This window comes from Notamacropus eugenii, chromosome 5 (assembly GCF_028372415.1).
Source record: "Notamacropus eugenii isolate mMacEug1 chromosome 5, mMacEug1.pri_v2, whole genome shotgun sequence".
In the NCBI taxonomy this organism is placed as follows: domain Eukaryota; kingdom Metazoa; phylum Chordata; class Mammalia; order Diprotodontia; family Macropodidae; genus Notamacropus; species Notamacropus eugenii.
The window spans coordinates 197,779,686-197,802,062 of record NC_092876.1 but is presented as its reverse complement, the minus strand read 5'-3'; the positions used below and the strand labels follow the sequence as shown (position 1 = coordinate 197,802,062).

General features: G+C 41.1%; 1 protein-coding gene and 1 pseudogene across 3 annotated transcripts in view; both read right to left on the bottom strand.

Moving 5' to 3' along the window:
* MTUS2 (microtubule associated scaffold protein 2) overlaps positions 1-22,377 on the bottom strand; it is a 729,368-nt gene that overhangs the window by 13,451 nt on the left and 693,540 nt on the right. For all 3 annotated transcript variants that reach the window (XM_072611825.1, XM_072611824.1, XM_072611826.1), the window contains 2 exons: positions 10,385-10,458; positions 3,676-3,774 (listed from right to left, as the gene is read on the bottom strand). In XM_072611825.1, the coding sequence (XP_072467926.1) occupies positions 3,676-3,774; positions 10,385-10,458 (173 nt within the window). The remainder of the gene's footprint in view (positions 1-3,675; positions 3,775-10,384; positions 10,459-22,377) is intronic.
* LOC140505642 (ATP synthase subunit delta, mitochondrial pseudogene) lies at positions 8,901-10,343 on the bottom strand (annotated as a pseudogene).

The window sequence follows — 22,377 nt, the reverse complement described above, 5'->3', positions numbered from 1 at the left end:
TTCCTGAACTCTCCCCTTTGGAAAATCTTAAGGCAAATGCTTCCTGCTCTGTTGGAAACAGAAGACAAAAAGTCAGTCACAGCATCATAGATTTGAGGCTGGTAGGAACCCTAGAGGCAAACAAGTCTGACTCCCTCCTTCCACAGATGAGGATGGGAAGGCCCAGAGACATTAGGTGACTTGCCAATGGTCACCCAGTTAGTAGGTGTCAGATACAGGATTTGAACTCGGATCTTCTGAACTCCAAGTCTAGCATGCTTTCTATTTCACCATGTTGCCTTCCAAGCAACTGTATGGCCAACAGAAGTTATTTTGTCCATTCGTTCATTTCTCCATCCAACAAGCATTTATCAAATGCCTACTATGTGCAAAGCACTGTGCTAAGTACTGGGGCACAAAGATGGGCATGAAGGAATCACTACCCTGTAATGGTAGGGAAACAACGCATACACAGAAAAGTAAGGAAGAGGGACAAGATCTGCAATTTCATTGGTCTGGGCAAATTCCCAGGTGAGAAAAGTCTATGCACTTTTTTAGCTGGCACCTTCTCTGAGATTTACTGAATCACAGCACTACCTGGAATAGCAGTGTTAAACTCAAATAGAAATGGGGGTCCACCAATCTGTACATCAGGGTCCATGATACTCCATAATGACTCAGTTCTAAAATGTAATGCTATCTAGGTTTTATTCTGTCTTTATTTACTTTGTTAAATAGTTCCCAATTGCATTTTAATCCAGTTCTGCCATTCTCAGGAAGTGTTGCTGGGAGTGTTTGCCTCCTCTGGTCCAGAGCACAGAGAGGCTAGTTGCTTGTCCAGGATCACAGAGTCAGGAAGGCCTGGAACCCAGACTTTCCTTGTTCTGAGGCTTTCTCTCTTGCCATTACCTAAAGCATCATGCTGCCCTTCTCAGACATGTAAATGTGAAATAATTTCTGCTGTGGGAGCAAGGGAGGGCACTAGTAACCAGGGAGGAAATGTTTTGGTTTTATAAATGACTTAAAAATTCAAGAAGCAACTCTTTTGAAACAGAATGTGTAGATAATGTGACTTAGGGAACTTCTTCAGTGGCCAATCCTTTGCTCTGAGGCTGCTTGTTTTGTCTTGCTGGACATGACTTGATAGCCACTGCTTTAAGCTCTATTTATGTGAAAGGCTGCCTTTGAAGGGACAGGTGCTTTTTAGCCTCCTTGTTCTATTGACAGAAATGTGATCTAATTCTATTGCTCTCCTTCCCATGTTCCAGATCCCAGACAGACTAATCTGACACCTGCTGCTTCCTCTAAACCACATGTGTTTTTGCACAATCTATGTGCTTTCTTTTTTCAAAAAAATTCTGAACTTGACATCAAATAGAACGAATATTTCCTTGTGCAAATTAGCATAAGAAAAGAGACCTGTGAGGGGAGCTAAACACTGTGGGCAGCTTCAGTTATGACCTTCCTCCAATAAACCCCTATCTGCCTTTGAAGCCTGGCTCAGGTGCTGCCTTTCCTGACCTCCTCGGTTTCTTGTGCCTCCCTGCCCTGGACACTTCTTTTGATCTTTTGCGCACTGAGGGCACCAGAGCTTTCAAATTACTCAGGCTGCCAACCTCAGCATCATTCTCAACTCTCCAGTCTCTCTCATTCCTCATATCCAGTCAGTTATTAGGTCTTGCACAATCCACAACATCCTTGCATTCATTCATGCATCCTTGTCCCTGCTCAAACAGCCAACACCCTTCTTCAGGCCCTCATCACCTTTCATGTAGACCATTGTAATAGCCTCCCAGTTGGCTTCCCTTCCTTAAGTCTCTTCCCTCTCCAACCCATCCTTCACAGAGCTGCCCAAGTCATATTCTGAAAGCACAGGTCTATGCCACTTCCTTGTTCAAGCATCTCCTGTGGCTCCTTATTACCTCTAGGATAACCTTCAGGACAAAATATAAGCTCCACTATATGGCATTTAAGGCCTTTGCAACTGGGCTCCAACATACTTTTCTAGGCTTATTATACATTACTTTCCTTCATACGCTCTGTGATTCAGCCAAACTGGCCTTCTTGTAGCTGCTGCTATATGACTTCTCCTCTCCCATCTCCATGCCTTTGCACAAACTTTCCCTTATGCCTGTAATGCATTCCCTCCTCACCTCTCAGCCTAGAAGCCCCCAACTTTCTTCAAAGCTCAGCTCAAACAAGACTTTCTCCATGGGATTGTTCCTGATCCTGCTAGCCTCCTTTTCTACCCTTTCCCCTTACCTTGTACTTTGTACATACTCTGAATATTTTGGCCCCAGTGATTACCCCAACTCAGCCCCTATTTGGTAAGCTCCTATTCCAGTCCTTCCTTTGGACCTCACCTCCTGGTTACTCTGCACTTATCTTATTAAGAACATAGTTGTTTGTGTGCTACCTTCTTCATTGGAAAATGAGTTACTCAAGGACAGGGATCTGGATTTTTGTCTTTCTCAGTACCCTCAGGCTTAGGACAGTGCCAGGTACACAATAAAAGCCTAATAAATGCTTACTTGCTGACACTTGAGGGCAAGGACCATTGCATTCTGGTCTTTGTATCTCCAGGACGCAACACTGTGCCTTGCACGCAGTAGCTGTTTAAGAAATGCTTGATGATGATGGATTGCATTGTAAATATTTCGAATACTTTTTTGTTTACTTATTTTGTCTCACTAAAAGGAAGCAAGACATATATAACCTATATCAAATCAGTTACCACTTTAGGGATGGCGGGGAGAGATGGAGAGAGGGAGAAAAATTTGGAACTCAAAAATTTTAAAAACATGAATGTTAAAAATTATCTTTATACATAATTGGAAAAAAACAAAATGCAATTAAAAATTTTAAAAGAATCAAATCTCCCTTTTGTCTCTGTTTCCCCAGCACCTAGTACAATGCCTGGCTCATAGAAGGCCCTCAGTAAATGCTCATCAAATGAATGGATGATCCTACAAAGAAAAGTTCAGAGACCATCTCAAATAGCATCATGCCCAAAGAGATGTGTAGTTTACCTCCCTGCTGATAATAAAGCACACAGAATGAATGCAATAAAAACCATCCCTTGCTTTTAATGCTTAATCAGCACACAGCAGGAAAGTCATCATCACAAAGGTGCTACCTGACCTAGATGAAGAAACCATGATTATGAAATTAGATAGTAACAGAGAAAGTTTCAAGAAGAAGAGCCATTTAAAAAATGCAATGCAAGAAAAATTTCCTGATTTTCTAACAAAGTGACCCCAAACTTACCTGCACATTGATCAAGTGCGGCTTCCTTGTCCCACCCTCAGTCAGAAGTGGGTGGGGAGGGGCATAGAGGCATTGGTACACCCACGCTATGTGGGAGCTGCATAAACAGATCCCCAGACACTCTCTGATTGTTACAGAAGCTTAATGGCGCTCGATGGGTAAGGAGGTAGACTGTGTCAAGGCTGACATAGAGACAGAGCCACAGCTGCCAAGTGTCACCACAGACAGAGACATGTTCAGAGAACTGGGACTGGCAGGACTAGCAGTTACTTTTACAAGGATTCAACTCAGTCTTTGTCTATAGTGAAAATAAGGGCTCCCAGAAGATGGGAGACAGGACCAACCTGGGAGAAAAAGAACCAAAATTTGCCCTTCCGCTGCCCAGGGGGATCTCCAATAAAGTCTAGGCATTAGAAGGCTGCAGATTACCTCCAGTTGCTCCTCAGTGTTTCTTCTTAGAGCCTCCTCGAATCGTTTAGCTCGGTCCCGGAGAGAATGGCTCTGGAACGTGAGGGTGTCCACCTGGTCCTGCAATTCACAGATAAGCAAGAACAAGAGAGAATAGGTGGGAAAAGATCAGCTGGGGCTCTGTGGATAGGGCCATGGGTCAAAGACAGTATAATGGAGGCAGCCAGTTAGAGATGTGCAAAGAAAACCCAAGTGTCGGTGGTGGATCTTCTGGGAACAAAGGATACTGTGTGTATGTGTGCTTACTTAACACTGGGATTATTTTTGTAAGAGAAGGGTTGTGTGTTCAGTGAAGTGTTGTACATCACACCAATGTCTTTTATTCTGAGGCAGTTCAGTCAGTTCTGAGAGGTGGAGACAATTAAGTGCTGGGCTTGGAGTGAAGAAGGGTTTCTGGGTCCAGTTACTAGTTCAGGCACAAGTTGAGCGGCTCTAGGCAAGTCACTCAGCCAGTATGAGTTTCAGTTTCTTTGTATGAAACTAGGTGGCACTGTGGATAGAGCTCTGGGCTTGGCCTCACAGATCTAGCACTTCAAGGGATGTCAGAGGTCATATAGTCCAATTTCCTCATTTTATCTATGACAAAACTGAGGCCCAGAGGCTTTAAAGGATTTGCTCAAGGTAGTAAGGGCCAAAGGGCAGGATCTGAACTGAGGTCATTCAATTCTGGAGCCAGAATCTTACTGTGCTGCCTCAAGCAGATCTGGGTTCAGATCCTACCACAGACACTGCTAGCTAGGTGATTCTGAACAATCCACTTAGCTTTTCTCAGCTTCAGTTTTCTCATCTGTAAAATGGGATAAGAGTACCTTCCTTTTGCTGTATTAAATAAGGTCATCTATGCAAAGTGCTTTACAAACTTTACAGAAATATGAGCCTCCATCATGATTATTATTCATATTACAAAAACAGAGTCCAGAAAACATCTGTCTCTTCCATGCCCTTTTCTGAGGGTTAAAGAGAGAATCTGTGGGAAGTCTTTCTTCCCAAACAGAGGTATCCAGTCTGAGAAGATAACTACAACAGTGCCATGTACCCAAGGACTGCAACAAACATTGCAGGTACTGAAATTTGCTCTTCATGGGGCCAAGTACAATCTCTGTGACTCAGCAGCATAGTACTCTAAGTAGGGAGCAGAGGACACCACCAGCCTGAAGTCTGAGGAACCGCCCAGCGTCTAATATGGGAGGCATTGGTCTCCACCTTTGTAGCCTCACAGAAGGAGACACCTTGCACACACGGTCTGGCTACACCCCAGCTGTGAGGCAATTTGAGAATTCATCCTCATTTTAAAGTCCGTCAGAGAGGGATATAAGAGAACCTTGACTGGAGACTCATTGCACTGTGGGAAAACCTTCAGTGTCTGGGGAAATTCATGCCCAACTGTCCTGATGACCACATGATTGCTGGAATAATTGCAATAACACAACAACACTAATTACAAAGACCTCACATTTAGACAGCAATGGAAGGCTCTGTCAAACTACAGATATTCCCTCATTTGATCCTCATGATCTCTCAGGGAAATAGCTACAGTTATTATACATCATACATACTATACATATACATGCCCATTATACAGAAGAAACTGAGGTTCACTGAGGTTCAGTGGATTTCCTAGATTCACATGGCAAATAAGCACATGAAGAAAAATGTCCAACCAGCTCATCTTTCCTGGTCCAACACGCTATCCACTGTACCCCGCCACCTTCGAATTAAAGTAGTCCATGTGGAGGCTGAACTGCATTGTTCACAAGGCTTCCCCCCCACAACTTCTCTGTAAAGTGGGGAGCACGAGAGTTGTTACTGTTCCCATTTCACCAATGATCAAACTGAAACTCAGAGTAGTGAACTTTATTGTCTGAGGCCCAGTATGGATTGATACCAAGCATGGGGACCTGGATCCCAAACCAGATTGTATAATTCCCAGGCTGACTCTCCTCCTGAGATATCACAGTACTTAGGATTATAGGACCTCAGAGGACACCTAGGCCATCGTATAGGTGGGGAAATTGAGGGTCAGGAATGTTGTTGTTCAGCTGTTTCAGTTGTGACTGACCATTTTGTGACCCCATTTGGGATTTCTTGGCAATGATGCTGGAGTGGCTTGCTATTTCCTTCTTCAGCTCATTTTTATAGTTGAGGAAACTAAAGCAAACAGGGTTAAGTGACCTGCCCAGGGTCACACAAATAATAAGCATCTGAGGATGAATTTGAATTCAGGTCTTCCTCACTCCAGGTCTGGCACTCTATCGACTACACCTCTGGAAGGTTAAGTTCCTACACAGCATCAGGGCTGCTGCAGACTCTTGGAAAGGGGTGAGATGGCATCTTCCCTCCTTTAGCTTAGCCATTCACTTAAAACTTGTGCTCAGCCCTAACTATCCTGTTACAGGACTTTAAAAATAAAGGGCCAGAGGTGTTCCCATTAATTCTCTTGGTACCACTGATGAGCAGAGAGAGGGTCTTGCTGTTCAGAACACAAGAGATCTTGTGTCTAAAAATAGCTCTGCCTGTTTCAGGGTTACCTCTGCTCTTGCTTCAGAAAACAGTTGAGTGAGGTATAGTGACCTTTCTTGGTGTGCCAGATGCCCTCTAGGCCCAGAAAAATGAGACACCCAATAGCACAGGCATCCTAGCCCCAGCAGACACACCATGTCTTATTTTCTTGTTTCCTTCCATCAATTCCATTTCATTTTCCACAATAAAAGTCCCACAAGGGTATTCAATGCAAACGCAAACACATTTTTTAGGGCAATATTATTGTCAACGGGATTTTACTGCACACCTGAACTAGGAAATGTAAATCAAAACCCATGGCAACTGTGGCTGGGCCCCGAAGCGCACATATATTATCACACTGCTACCTTCTCAAATACGACTATAAAACTGCCTGTTCTCTTCATGTGGCTCCAGCATTAGACTTATTCAGGGTAGACAAAGGAAGAGTATTTTTCCTCAAAGGCTCATCACATGCTTCACCTGAGACATTAGGATGGGATCTTTCTACCTACTACCCTATTTTCTAGCCCATATCTAGGAAGTTGCCAAAGTATCAGTAGGACAGAATGGCCTCCAGTGGCCCCTCTACAGGGGTCTTCTGAGCCAGTGAAGAAAACAAGTGTGTGAACTTGCCCATCTAGTTACCAGGTTACTCCAGGTCCCTTTACTCCAGGGATTGGGGGAAGCCATGGTCCTTGCTACTACTTTCAGGGTCTGCTTGATGAGACTGAAGGAGGGCACACAAAATGCCTTATCCAAACTTGGTATCTTTCTTAGTACCTATGGCAGTGCCTTGAGCACAGTAGGTATTCAACAAGTGGTTACTGAATTTCACAAAAAATAATCTCCAATTCTGAGCGGGCAATTTAAGTGAAGTCCAATGTTGACAGATTTTAAAATGAAAATACAGGCAATTTCCAATTTTTTTGCCCTAATGGAAAAAGTCAGGTGTTATAAGCTAAAGCAAAATAATTTCTGTTTTGTGTTTTGATGTGCTGGTTAGCTGGTTGTCAGACAACAGATTCATCTTCCTAATCAAAGTCCCACTTGAGTTAGTATTTAAACTAGTCTGTGTTCCCTGAGGGCTAAGACTGACCAGAGGAGTGTTAGAGGGGGGAGGAGGGGAGCAGTATGGGATTAATTCATTTTCTCAAGATAATCTTCAAACTGAACAGTTTACTGTAGGTACACATTATGGAATCAGAAGGAGAATCAGTAGGCAATTTGCTGGAGTAGCTTCTCATTTTAGGATTTGTCAGTCTCAGCATATCTGATGGCTGATGAAGCTAATTGTGTTTCCATGATCCTGCATTTATCCCAGGACAGCCAACATAATTTTTTTTTCACCAATGAAAATCAATAGTGAAAAATAAGTTACTTATTTTCTAATAATAATTTTATAATAATAGCTGTCATTTATAGTGCATTGAGGCTCTGCAATTTGCTTGGCACACATTATTTCATAAGATTTTTATAACAGCTAGGTGAGGTGGGTACTTCAGGTATTATTTCCATTTTATAGATGAGGAAACTGAGACTCGGATAGGTTAAGTAACTTGCAAGTCTGCTAGGAGATAGTATCTGAACTCTGGCAGGATGGAAAGTCAATGAGCTCTCAAGTCAGAGTTCCTAGGTTCAAATCCTGCTCCTGAGGCTAAATATTTGTGTGGCCTTAGGTAAGTCCCATTAATTTGAAAAGTAAGGGGCTGAGGTAGAGGCGGCCCCCTCCAGCTCTTACTCTCTGATCCTATGACTCCAGGTCTCTTGTGAATCCAAAGTTATTAGCATTATTTTCATCATACCACATTTGTGTGGAGAAAAAGGAGAAAATGCTGTCTATGCATTATGGTTATAGTAGAAATACAATTCTAAGACTAGGGTATACCTTTTTTTGGTGGGATGGGGGAGAAAGGGAGAACATGGAGTCCTAATTTATTTATGTAGGGAATTCCTGGTTTTAATATGACTTCCACTGATGCAGATCAGAAAACTTAGAGGAGTCACAGAAAATTTGTTGGGCCCTAGAGAGGCTAAGTGACTTGTCTAGAGTCACACACTTTATAAATAAACTTGTTCTTACTCAGCTTCCCATACTTAATAATAATAATAGTTAGCTAACACTTATATAGACCCAACTATGTGCCAGGGTCTAGAGTCAGAAAGACTCATCTTCCTGAGTTCAAATCCCTCCTCAGACACTTACTATCTGTGTGACTCTGGGCAAGTCACTTCACCCTGTTTGCCTCAATTTCCTCATCTGTAAAATGAGCTGGAGGAAGAAATGGCAAATTACTCTAGTGTCTTTGGCAAGAAAACCCCAAAGACTTGGCCATGACTGTAACAACTGAACAGCAATAGAACTGTGCCAGGAACTGTGCTGAGCACTTACAAATATTATCTCATCTGATTTTCATAACAACCTTGTGCAGTGTGTGTTGTTACTGTCTCTATTTTATAGAAGAGGAAACTGAGGGAGACAGAGGTTAAGTGACTTTACCCAGGGCCACACCCAGAGCTAGTCAGTGTCAGATGCTGAATTTTAATTTTTTTTTAAGAAAAGGATTAGCAGAGGGTGAGAAACCTGAGGCCTTGAGGATGCAGGTTTTTCAGTTTGTCTTCAGTCAAAAGGTTGTACTTGAGGACCTAGAGGGCCACATGTAGCCTCAAGGCTGCAGGTTTCCCACCCATGTTTTTTTTTTTTTTTTTAAAGTCCAAAAGTCTTGTGGTTTTTAATCTGGGGGTGGAGGGCAGGGGGGTAGGCAGGAAGGGGGATTGAGGGATAGGTATCCTCTTCCTTCCTGGCTATGTCCTGGTCTCCTCAGCTCAGGGTGATTGCCATGGAGCAGAACGGTCACACCATCTCTGGATGACTCCAAGGGTTCGGTTCCCCAGCTCATGATTCCAGCGCTTTCACGATAGCTTCGTTGGCTTCTATCCGGATCTGAACCTCAGCCCGGGCTGCCTCGTCTGTTGCCCCTGACAGGTCTGAGTGTGCCTTTTCCAGGTTGGATCTGGCAGCCACCAGGTCCAACATGTCCAGAGCCACGGCTTCTTCCGCCAGCAGCTGCACTGAGGAATCAGTATTCACCGTGACAGAACCACTGCTAACAAACTACTTGGTGGTGGTGCCATCCTCAGCATACACAGTCACCACACCAGGCTTCAGCACCTGCAGGGTGGGGACGTGGGCAACGAGGATCCCAAAGGCTCCACTCAGGGTTGGGACATCCACCTGCTTCACGTTGGCCTCGTTGAAATACACCTGCGTCGGGGAGGCGAAGGTGAAGGACATCCAGCCGGGGACGGCGGCGGCGGCCTCGGCGTAGGCGTGGGCCGGAGGGGCCGGGAGCCGGGCTTGGCGCAGCAGGCGGAGGCCGCAGCGGCGGAGCAGTGTGGTGGGCAGCATGGTGGCAGCGACGGGGGACTACAGGCCGGGTAGTGGGAGAAGGGGACCGGGCAGCCGGGCCCCCCACCCATGTTTTAACGGCTTTATTTTACAAGTAAAGAAAATAAGGTCCAGGTTACATTGCTATTAAGTCAGCTGGGCCTGGATTTGAACTTAGCTCTTTTGATTCCAAATCCTTTACCACTGCTACCACCTGGGCCAGTTCAAGCCTAGTGCAGTAGTGTCCTAGCTAATTCTCTGCCTCTGATCTCTCCTGTTCAGTCCATTCTACACTATACAGAAATATCACTTTTGTTCCTTCTATACAGTCAATGACTCCTGCCAACAGGATAAGGTCAGCATTTTTTAGCTTTGTCATTCAGGGTCTTTCACAATTGAACTCCTACTTACTCCTCTAAATTAACCTGGCCACACTTCTCCTTTTCCATCACTCCTGTAGACAACCCCAAATTGTTCAGTATTTTCATTATGCCTTCTTCACTTTAACATTCAGATATCATGTGTTCCTCTGAATGCTCCTCATACATACTGCTTATTCTACTCGGCATTTAGCATATGCTACATTTGATTCCATTTGTCTACTACCCATTCGATTTTTTCGAGTAGGATACAGTTTCCTTGAAAGGAAGGGGCTTACGTCTCTTTGTATCTTCTTTGCCTAGCACTGTGCCCTATCTCCTGTGGATGCTCACTTAGTGTTTGATGATGGTAATGGTGCTGATGCTTCCCCAGCAGCAGTAAGTAGATAATGAAAGTATTAACCTGGAGTGACAACCGCAGTTTTTCAAAACTGTCTTCCAATTCCTTCTTTTCAAGCTCATGGGCAGACATCAGTTCTAGGGAGAAGAAAAAACACATTGTTAAATTGGTCTCCTGCCTGATACTGTAGGAGTAAGTGACTGTGTGAGTGAGTCCAGGCTTCATGAGACCTAGGGCACTGAGTGCCTGGCTCTGGGCGCAGGGTCATAACACTGGAAGCGGCCATAGAAGTCATGTAGTACAAGTCCTTCTTTATATATGGGAGGAAATAAAAGTCAGAGAGATTGTGTGATATGCCCAAAGTCACCAAGGGGACTTGCACAAAGTCCCATTGGCAGAATAGGGATTTAAATCTAGGACTACGGATTAAAGCACTCTTTCCACTGTGCATTGCTGCCTCCACTTCCAGAGCATTCCATATCATTACTGTGTTGTAGCCAATCCCTTCAACAAGAGATTATCTGACAGTTGTCCTCTGCAGGAAGAGAAGAAAATCTCAAGCATTTGCTGTCATAGAGTTGACCCAGCTCTCAAGTCTTTCTTTACAGTGGACCAGTCAAATGGCTTAGCTTTTCTTTCCCAATTTCTAGTTACCTTTTTCTTCCTGGGTTAGAATAACTTCAAAGAATGACTCTTCTCAAAACACTGAAAAACAACTGCATTCTGATCAGCACAGAGATTCTTGACTTCAGAAGACCAGCAGTAAAGCACATCTCCCTCCCCTTAGTAGACGGGAGATGGATTATAGGTACTGAATGATGCCTACATTATCAGATATGGCCAATGCGTTGGTTTGCTAAACTATTTCTTTGTTACAAAGGAAGATTCTAGAGGTTGTAATTGGTTGATGGGTGGGATAGTAATCTCATAAAAGGAAAAATAAATCCTTCTATTGAGGAAAAGGGATTGTTCTTAGGTCAGAAAGGCTGCCAGAAAACAGAGGGAGGGATAGGACCACAAAGTGTGTAATCACCCTACTCAAGCAAAGATTCAATTTTAAGATGCTTCTCCTAGGGAAAAAGACCAGCTGAACCCTCTTTATAGTGTTTGGAACAATTATTCTCAGTGTGCCAGTGTCAACACAGCAATAATTTGTAGGAGCTAGGCAAAAAGTAATGTCATGTAAATGTTATTAAGAAGATGGGGGGCCATTTTCCTCCAGGCAGGAAGAGTCTCATTAGTCAGGGTTAAGCCTTTCTCATTCTGACCATGCAAGCAATTTGTTTTCATGTTCTAACTGATGAGAGGAAAGCTCTCATTAATCAGCCCAGACCCTATGTTCAGAGCAGGCTACTGCCTAGGAGCAGCTATTACATTTCTTCCTAGCATGGTCTGCAATCAGGAATAACTCTGAGGTTTTACATGAATGCAAATATTCTAACTAAAGCTGGAGAAAGTCCTGTGTCCAGAAGAGAAGTCACAAAATGGACTAGAAAGAGAGTGGATTTACATTTGGGGAAAAACAATCTATCATCAGGGTTCTCCTCAGCATGTTTCACAGGCATCCCTTTCTTGTGTTTGGAAACAGCCATTGAGAAGTCTCATCAACTCCCAAATAATGGATTGTAGCTAAAATCTTGCATACTGACTTGACAATATATATAATTCAAGGGACCTGGATAGGGAGACAGAGGAAAGGACCTTCATTAGTCACAATGGAGCTATTGGCCACATACTGGGGATCATCAACAAAGGCCATCCTAATGAAAACTCAGAAACAAATGAGCCTCAGTCAGGCTCATCATGTTGTTCCAAATTTGTCCTTTCAGAAAAGCACTTCATAACAAGACATTTTCAGATTAATTAAAAGTCCCTGCTGAAAAGAAAATCCCATGTCTACACACGAAAATTTCTAACTCAATACGCCAAATACTTGTGTCCTGAAGTCTTCAAGGTCGTTCTGTGTTTGGGTGCGGTAGACACCACTTCACCATTTACCATAGTATTCTGACACACTCTTCTATTTCTGCCTCTCAGTAGCTGCTTTTTCCTTCAAGGAGAGTATGTTTAAAACTGACATCTCCTTTTCTAGTGGTTTGGTAAAGAAGGAGGGCACTAGCATTGGGAGGATCAGGTAGGGTTTTTTGCAGAAAATGGTGTTTGAGCTGCATCTTAAAGGAAGTGAGGGACTCTAAGGGGTAAATGGGAGGAGATAGTACATTCCAGGCATGGAAATGGCCAGTGAAAAAGCAATGTGATGGGATACAAAGTACCACATATGAGAAATAGAGAGCACAGTCTGGCTAGATCACAGAAATGGGAGGAGAAATAATGTCCAATAGTCTTGGAAAGATACGTTGGCTCTGGGTAGCATAGGCTTTTAAAAGTTGGACACATGTATAGTAACTTAGAGACAATATGAAGACACTAGAACTGATAGAACCTGCACAGTCATATACAATTTAACAAAAATGACTTTACCAGCAGTGTGTAGGATGGACTACGTAGAAGGATGTTATAATAATAGCAGCAAGAGGTGATGAGGGTCTGAATTCAGGTAGTAACTGTATGAGTAGAGATAAAGCCTTGGGTATGAGAGGTTATGAAGACAGAAAGGGTAAGATCTGATGACTGATTGGTTAACAAAGAACAAGCAGTTTAAGATAATCCCTAGGTTATAAATGTGGGTGCCTATGACAGAGATAGGGAACTTTGAAAATGGAGAGGGTTTGGATAGAAATATGAGTTAAGTTTTGATCATGTTAGATTTTGAGGTGTTTCCTAGACATTCAGAATAAAATATTTGATAGGCAATTGGTGGTAAGTGGTGTCTATAGCACCCAAACACAGAAAGACCCTCACATACTAAAGATGTGAGGAGAGATTGGAGCTTGATATGTAGATCTGGGAGTTATCTGTATAGCGATGATAATGATGATGATGATGATGATGAGAGAAAGAGAGAGAGAGAGTGCGGGAGGGAGGGAGAGAGGAAAAGGCCTTGGACAGAACCTTGGGAGCACCTATACTTAGGGGGTATAATATGGCTGATAAGCTAGTAAGCAAAAGAGAATGAGGAGTGGTCAGATAGGTAGAATAACAGACAGACAGGTGCCACAAAAACCCAGAAAGAAAAGTATCCAGGAGGAGTGGTTGGTCAACCATGGCAAATGCAGCAGGCAGGTCAAGAAGGATTAGAACAGAGAGAAGACCATCAGATTTGACAATAAAGACATTTTTGGAGAAGGCAGTTTCAGTTGAGTGATGAACTCATTAAGTCCAATCTCAAAGAGTTGAGTGAATGAGAGGAGAGGAAGTAGAGGCAACAAGTGAAAATAGCTTTTTGCAAGGAATTTGGCTGAGAAAAGGAGAAGAGATATAAGAGAGTCATTCTAGGGCATTGCCAAATCTATTTTGCCAAAAGTATTTTAAGTATAGGGGAGACTTGGGCATTTTTGAAGGCAGTAAAGAAGTAACTGGTAGACAGAGAGAGGATGAAGATTAGAGAAGGCATATGATTAATGATGTGATCTACTAGAGAAGACAGGAGGGATGTGAACATGTAGAGGGACTGGTCTGGCATAAAGGGCCATTTCTTTCTCAGAGACCAGGAAAAAGGAAATGGAAAGAGAGGAAGCTCAAATCAAATGTTCTTAAATTTCTCAGTTAAGAGGCAAGGGCCTCAGCAGAGAGACAGTGGAGAATGGGAAGGCAAGTTTTGAAGTAGCTCTTGAGGGCAATGAAATAAGAAATCAATTAAGATGAGTAAAAAGACTTCCTTGTTGCAGTCAGGGCTCTGTTGAGGTTAGATAACATGAATTTGTAATGTCGCAGTCAGCATAGTTGTGAGATTTCCCTAAGTAGCATTCAGTGGCTCATGAAAAGAAATGGAGAAGGCAGATGGTAGAAGTAATCCACAGCTGTGTTTTGGCAGATGAGTGGTAACAGGACAAGGAGACAAGGGATTCAAGATCAGAGGACAATGTAAAGTTGAAATGCCTAACTATTGGGATGAATCTGGTTAGGGAAGAAAGTGAAGTCAGAACAGGGGTAATTACCTGAGAAAGTAGTAAGGGGTGGAGAGCCTGGGGAGCTTGATGAAGATAAAAAATAGGTTTATTGGTATGAGGCATAGAGGGAGTTGGAATGATAGGAAGTTATCGTAAAATAGGGGAATATCACAGTTTCTAAGCAAGAAACGGAAGTCAAGTCAAATGAATAAGTATTTTTTAACCATTTATTTAAGTAAATACTTAAGTAGTTATTAAGCATTTACAGAAACCATTCTAAATGCTAGGGATACAAATATAAGCAAAAAAGAAAGCTAGTCTTTGCTTTCAGAGAGCTTATATTCTAATGGGGGAGGTGAAAATGGGGAAAATGAAGGATGACTGATTTTAGGCTCTTCCTCAAAAAGGAAGTTTCAGGATGAACTCACCAATGGGAGAAGAGGACTTGCAGGGGTGGAGGGAGAAGGCAGCTGGGGTATGGTGAGGACAAAGCATGGTGGTAGATCACTTGTGGGTAATGGTGAGATCCATGTGTGATAATTCCTATGGTTGAGGTGGAGTGAAAGGTCACGGGATTTTGGAGGCTGAGGAATTGGGGGCTGAGAGAGTTTGAGGGAACATTTTTAACCTACTGTCTTCTCTATACCATCGTGGTAAATACATTTACTAAAAGGAAATTAAGACTACTACCTGATAATAAGTGGGGAACATAATTATGGGGGCTTATGAGTAATGTACTAACCACAAAGTGATCAGAGAGTCACAGGAGCCATATATGCAAACATATTTATAGCAGCTCCTTTCATAGTAACCTATAACTAGAGGCTAAGGGGTTGCCTACCTATTAAGGAATGGCAAAAATTATGCTAAATGAATGCAATGAAATATTATTGTGTCATAAGAAATAATAAAATGGAGAGTTTCAGAGGAATCTTAACTCTGTGAGTTAATGTAAAGTGAAAGGAGCTTAGCAACTCATTAGCTTTAAAAGATTTCATAGAGTTCACATGTTATCTCTCACTCCTGTTTCATAAAAGGTCCATCCACCTTCTTTTCTAATCCTTACTCTACGTTTATTTCCTCAATGATACCTCTTATGCCACCTCTTAAGCTTAGGGTATTACTCGAATAGGCAATTGCTCTCTTGCACCCACCAAGTGACTCGGATTCACTGGCACTTTTGATGTTCTACTATTGAGAAATTCTGTCAGTGCTTCATTGTGACGGGAAGATGACCCTGGGTCTCTGAAGGCTATGCTCATGGAGCACAAGCTCTAGAAATTTCTACCAACTTAGAAAGGGCTCCAGTTCAGCCCTGGCAACAGGATGGGTCTGTTTTTCCAAGGACTAGCCTAGTTAAGTATGGAAAGGTTCAGCTCCAGGAGGCTGGCAACAAGGTAATGAATTCTTTTACCACTGAAACTCTTGAAAAGAAAAGGAAATACAACCTAGCCCTTGGTTCTTTGTCCCTCTTCTGCTTCTGTCATGACAGTGACAGAGACAGTGACAGTGACAGAAAAAGAGGCAGGAGATGTTAAGGATGAATGTTTAGATTACCTATGGTATTAATGTAGCTGTTGATGCTCTAAATGTGAGATTCTTGTTCAGGACCCAATGAGTGCACATTCTACTGGAGGAACGGGGTGATATCAATCTTAACATTTTGGATATAAATGGAACCAAAAGAAGGAGGAAGTTCCAGCTAAATGGAAGGATGGCTCACACATTCCTCCATACAAAGGAGTCATTTGTCATTTGTTTTATTGTTAAAGAAACACAACTTTCTATACCCATCTGGTCATCTTGCATTGCAGGGCTCATGATAAATATCTGCAGAAAGATCACCATGAAAATATTTGCAGACTATACATCAAAATCTGTTGTAGAAAAAGAAGAAAAGGTACAGAAATTTTGAAAGAACATGACAAGGTTCCTCCAAATTTAAGCAACATTTTCTTTGGTACTTTGGTGCCTTCAGTGCGAAGGTAGAAATGGATGAGGACGGCAATATGCTTTTGCACATTGGAAGATATGGTTCAGGAGTTAGGGATACAAGAGGCTAAAGGCCCATAGGCTATACAGAAGCTTCACAACAGTTTATATATCATGAATACTTTTTTTGAGAAAACTATTGGAAATGCTGGATATAGCAAATATTGAATAACATTGCCAAAAATAAAATGGATTAAAACTTGGAAAAGACAGGAAACAACTTGTTTCTAATTTGTTGCTAATGTGATTACAAAATGTCTATGTAGACTACTGAATTGTTAGGGTAAAGATAAAAATCAGTAGAAAGCCAGAATGATAATAAGAAAAAATATGACATGCAATTCATACAATTCTTACCTGATCAATTTAAAAAAGCTACTGACACCGAAACATGAATGAAAAGCATTTATTAAGTGCTTTCCATGTGTCAGGAATAGTACTAAGCAGCAGGGATAAAAGTACAAAGGTAGACAGTTTTGTCCTCAAGAGGCTTATATTTGCTTCTGGAAAACAATACATATATGACAGTGTTGGTCAGTGAAGGAAGTTTTGCCTGGAGAGTTGCAGGGATTTCAATGATCTGTAGGAAAGTCAACTTTCAAGAACTTCCCATAAACAATGCTATTGATTTGATCATTGTGCCCAGAAGGGGAAAGTGGAAAGTAGAAAAGGAGCATGTGGGTAGGGGCAATGGAGGAGACACATGCTGCGGTGGCTAATGGGTGGTTTGAAACTAATTTGGCTAGATAAAACCAGTTGGTGAATTTGCACATTCACACTCACTAATCAAGACAGTTTAGCTTCAGGCCTGGAGTTTCAAAGTTGAGTTGATTTAACTTTTCTTGTGACTAGGGATGTAGTTTCTGGAAGTTTAGTCCAGAGGGTACCAGCAGTGGAGGGAAAGCAGTGCAGTGGAAAGGCTGAAGATAAGATGGCTTGGGCAGATGGTAGAATATGACTATGATAATTTCACACAAAAGTTTAATAGTTGTAAATAAGTTTTCACATTAAGGAGACCAAAATATCCAAAAATAACTCCAAACCCCTGCCTTAATACACATCTGACCTATTGGAAGGAATAAGTGACTTTGAGGGAGAGAAAGGAAGTGGCATATACCAGGAAGGTCAAGTCATTTCCATCACTGACTCTTCTTAGACCTCAGCAGAGTCTGTTCAGGACTATGAGAATGTGAGCCTCAGAAATAGCATGGACATCCAGAACACCAGACTTGTTGACAGTCAACGTCCAGAAGAGCAAGTTCCATTAAGAAGGGGCCTGCCACTGTCATTACCACTAACACCAAATGTTCACCAACTGCAGTGTTGATCACTTGCTACTGCTGAGGCAGGGATGTGAACCCAACTGAAGCAGCAAGTCACCTGAGTGACAAGAAGCATGTGCTAAGCATGTCAAACCATTCCCCCTCTACTTCTGGGTCTCTTCAGACCGAGCATTGGTTCCCAGATCACTTTGCTATCCCTGCCACCATCACTACTATCAACTGCTCACCATCTGCCAAAGATGGGCAGGAAAAAGCCCCAAAATTCCCTCTAGATTGCCCGCCCTGCTATCAGCCTGGCATCTATACCTATTGTTTTTGGAAGGTACAGGTCTCCCCCATGGAGATGGAACATAGCAACTGCCTATACAGTATACTTTCTCAGTAGCCATAGCTACTAAAGATCTTGAAAAAAACATATTCTTGCCACCAAAGTTTTTATCACCATCAAATGGTTCAATATCAGAAATGGATGTGGTTTTATAAATGAAAATAAGATTAAAGAAGATAGACTACCACATTTTGGTATTGCATCTTCAGGACCACTGGGCCTTTCCATCTCCTCTATAAGTATAGTCTCTATTAGAATGTGAGCTCTTTGGGAGTAGGGATTGTCTTGCTTTTCTATTTTTATCCTCAGTGCTTAGCGCATAGTAAGTATTTAATAAGTTTTTTTTTCTTTCATGGTGATGTATGGTAGCCAAAGGTAAGGATATTTCAGAATATAAACTTATTTATAAAATCTTATGGAGAGAGGTAGTAGATTATAAGCAGCTTTACCTTATAAAACAGCAAGAAACAGTAAAAGGGACAAAAGAATTTAAAGAAAACTTGGCAAGGGAACCAACTAAGCAAAGTTATTCTAAGAATATTTAAAGATAAAGCTAGGAGGGCAGAGCCAAGAAGGCAGAGTAGAAGCAGGAACCTGCTTGGGCTCTCCCCCTAAACTCTCAAAAAACAGTAAAAAATGACTCTAAACAGTTTCTAGAGCAACAGAAGTCACAAAATGACAGACAGGTAAATTTCCAGTCTAAGACAATCTAGAAGATCAATGGGAAGGGTCTATCACACCAGACTGGGAGTGGAACACAGTCCCACGTGGACCATGCCAGCAAAAGCTCCTGGCTGGAACAGGCCTTAGGGGACTAAATCACTGGCAATTGTAGCAGTTTCCAGACTTCTCAACCCACAAACACCAAAGACAGCTTTGAAGGTCAGTGGGAAAGATCTTTCACCTAGATGAGAAATGAGCATGGTCCAGCCCTAGCTGCAGCCCTACCCCCAGCCCTAACCCCAGTCCCACTTCCAGCCTTGACCCCAGGGCGGCTGCTTCTGGAGTCCTTCACTTAACAAAGAGCTCAAAAGTCAAGTAATTGGCTGGAAAAATGAGCAATCAGGGGAAAAAAATCAGACTATGGAATTTTACTTTCTCAGTAAATAGGTATTTTCTTACATCCTTGGTAAGGAGGAAGATCAAAATATACAACCAGAAAAAGACAACAAAATCAAAGTTCCTGCAACCAAAGCTTCCAAGAAAAACATGAATTGGTCTCAGGCCATGGAAAAGCTCAAAAAGGATTTTGAAAATCAAGTAAGAGAAATGGAGGAAAAATTGGGAAGAGAAATGAGAATAATGCAAGAAAATCATGAAAAACATGTCAACAGTTTACGAAAGGAGAGCCCCCAAAAATGATGAAGAAAATAACACCTTTAAAATTAGACTAACCCAAATGGCAAAAGAAGTCCAAAAAACCAATGAGGACAAGAGTTCCTTAAAAAGCAGAATGGGCCAAATGGAAAAGAATGTCCAAAAGCTCACTGAAGAAAATAATTCCTTAAAAATTAGAATAGAGCAAATGGAAGCTAATGACTTTATGAAAAATCAAGAAATTATAAAACAAAACCAAAAGAATAAAAAAAAAGACAATGTGAAATATCTCATTTGAAAAACAACTGACTTGGAAAATGGATTCAAGAGAAAGAATTTAAAAATTATTAGACTACCTAAAAGCCATGATCAAAAATAGAGCTTAGACATCATCTTTCAAGAAATTATCAAGGAAAACTGCCCTGATATTCTAGAACCAGAAGGTAAAATAGAAATGGAAAGAATCTTGAAAGAATATTCTAAAAGGGATCCCAAAAGGAAAACTCCTAGGAATATTGCAGCCAAATTCCAGAGCTCCCAGATCAAGGATAAAATATTACAAGCAGCCAGAAAGAAACAATTTCAAGTACTGTGGAGACACAATCAGGATAACACAAGATTTAGCAGCTTCTACACTAAGGGATAGAAGGGCTTGGAATATGTTATTCCAGAGGTCAAAGGAGATAAGATTAAAACTAAGAATCACCTACCCAGCAAAACTGAGTATAATCCTTCAGGGGGAAAAAATGGATATTCAATGAAATAGAGGACTTCCAAGCATTCTTGTTGAAAGATCAGAGTTGAATAGAAAATCTCATTTTAGAAATTTAGAAACAGAATTTTAGAAATAGAAAAATAAAAAATAGAAAATTCAAATACAAGAATCAAGAGAAGCATGAAAAGGTAAACAGGAAAGAGAAACTATAAGGGACTTCTTAACTATTTACATTGCTACATGGAAAAATGATATTTGTAACTCATGAGACCTTTCTCAGTATTATGGTAGTTGGAGGGAATACACACACACACATATGTAGATATATGTATATACCCATGTGTTTGCATGTATATACACATACATGCATGCATGCATGCATACACACATATAGACAGAGGGCACAGGATGAATTGATTATGAAGGGAAAAGAAAAAGAAAATTAATTGTTGAGAGGAATGTACTGGGAGAAAGAGAAAAGAAGAGGTAGAATATAGTAAATCATCTCACATAAAAGAAGCAAGAAAGCTTTTACAATGGAGGGGAAGAGGGGAAGGTGAGAGGGAATAAGTGATATATGATTATATATGTAAACGTATATGACCTTATTATTAAAAGAAAAAAGATGATGAATACAATATCAGTAACTACTAATCTATAATATTTTATTTTTCCTCAATTACATGTAAAAACAAATTTTAAACATTCTTTTTTTTTAGTTCCAAATTCCACTCCTCCCCTCTTCTGAGACTGTAAGCAATCTGATACAGGTTATACATGTGCAATCATGGAAAACATTTCCATATTACTCATTTCATAGAAGAATGCTCAAAGGAAAGAAAGAAGGAAGAAAGAAGGAATGAAGAAAAATTAAAGTAAAAAAGGAAAGGAAGAAGAAAGAGAAAGTGAAAAAATTGTATGCTTCATTCTGTATTCACATGCCATCAGTGCTTTCTCTGGAGTATAGCATTTTTCATCATGAGTTCTCTGGGATCACTTATATTGCTGAAAATAATTAGGACTTCTAGCTTCTTGATGGTTTTGGATGCTTAACAGCGGTGAGTGGTTTGAACGCTGGTTAATCAGAGTATACTTTATGGAGAGTTTTTTTTTAAATTCCACAACACTTTTATTGATATCTTTTATATCATCTTAATTTCTCAACATATCTCCTTCCCCAAGCAGAGAACCACTCCTTATAACAAAGAATAAAAAAGAGGGGAAAAATGTAGTTCAGAAAAGCTAAATACATCAATCCAATCTGACAATATATGCAGTATTCTACATCCATAGTCCTTTCCCTCTGTCAAGAAGGTAATTACACAGAATGTAGTTTCATTTTTCTCTTTTTTGCTGGTGGTAGTGGTGTTTCCATTCAAAGTTGAAGTCATTCCATATATTGTTTTACAGGATCCACTTACTTCACTCTGTATTAGCCTTTTATTCATCAAAGTAATTTCTTCAAAACCCCAATCTATGAGCAATTATACTGTTGCCTATTCTTTGCTGCTACAAATATTTTGAGGTGTACTGGATCTGTCTTTCTGGGTACATGCCTAGCAGTGGGAACTGAGTATGGACATTTTAGTTACTTTCTTTTCCCATTAGGATGAAAGCTCCTTGCAAAGAAGGATTATTTCATTTAACGTATTTGCATCCTTACCCTCTGGCTCAGAGTAGGCACTTAATAAATGTTTGATTGATGAAAAATTCCACATTGCTTTCTAGAATGGTTAGACTAGTTTAGAACTCTATCAACAATACATTAGCTTACTTATAAGTTTTTTCACAGCTTCTCTAACATTGATTATATCATCATCTTCTATCATTTTAGCCAATTTTCTGGGTGTAAAAAAAAAACTTCAGAATTGTTTAGATTTTCATTTCACTAATTATTAGTGATTTGGAGCACTCTCTAACATGGTTGTTGAGAGTCTGTAATTCTTTTGAAAACTATTTGCTCATATCCTTTGGTCACTCATCAGTTGGGGAATGGCTTTTGCTATTAGATATTTCTCTTTGTTCCTTAGATCATCTTGGTAATCAAAGATTGCTTTTATTTTTTTTTTTAATTTAACTTTTAACATTTATTTTCACACAATTTTGGGTTACAAATTTTCTCCCCTTTCATCCCCTCCCCCCCCCAGACCCAAGCTTTCTAATTGCCCCTGTGACCTATCTGCTCTCTCCTCTATCCTCCCTCCCTGCCCTTGTCTCCATCTTCTCTTTTGTCCTGTAGGGCCAGATAGCTTTCTTGACCCCTTAACCTGTATTTCTTGTTACCCAGTGGTAAGAACATTACTTTTGCTCCTAACACTTTGAGTTCCAACTTCTTTAGCTCCCTCCCTCTCCACCCCTTCCCCTTGGAAGACAGGCAATTCAATATAGGCCATATCTGTTTAGTTTTGCAA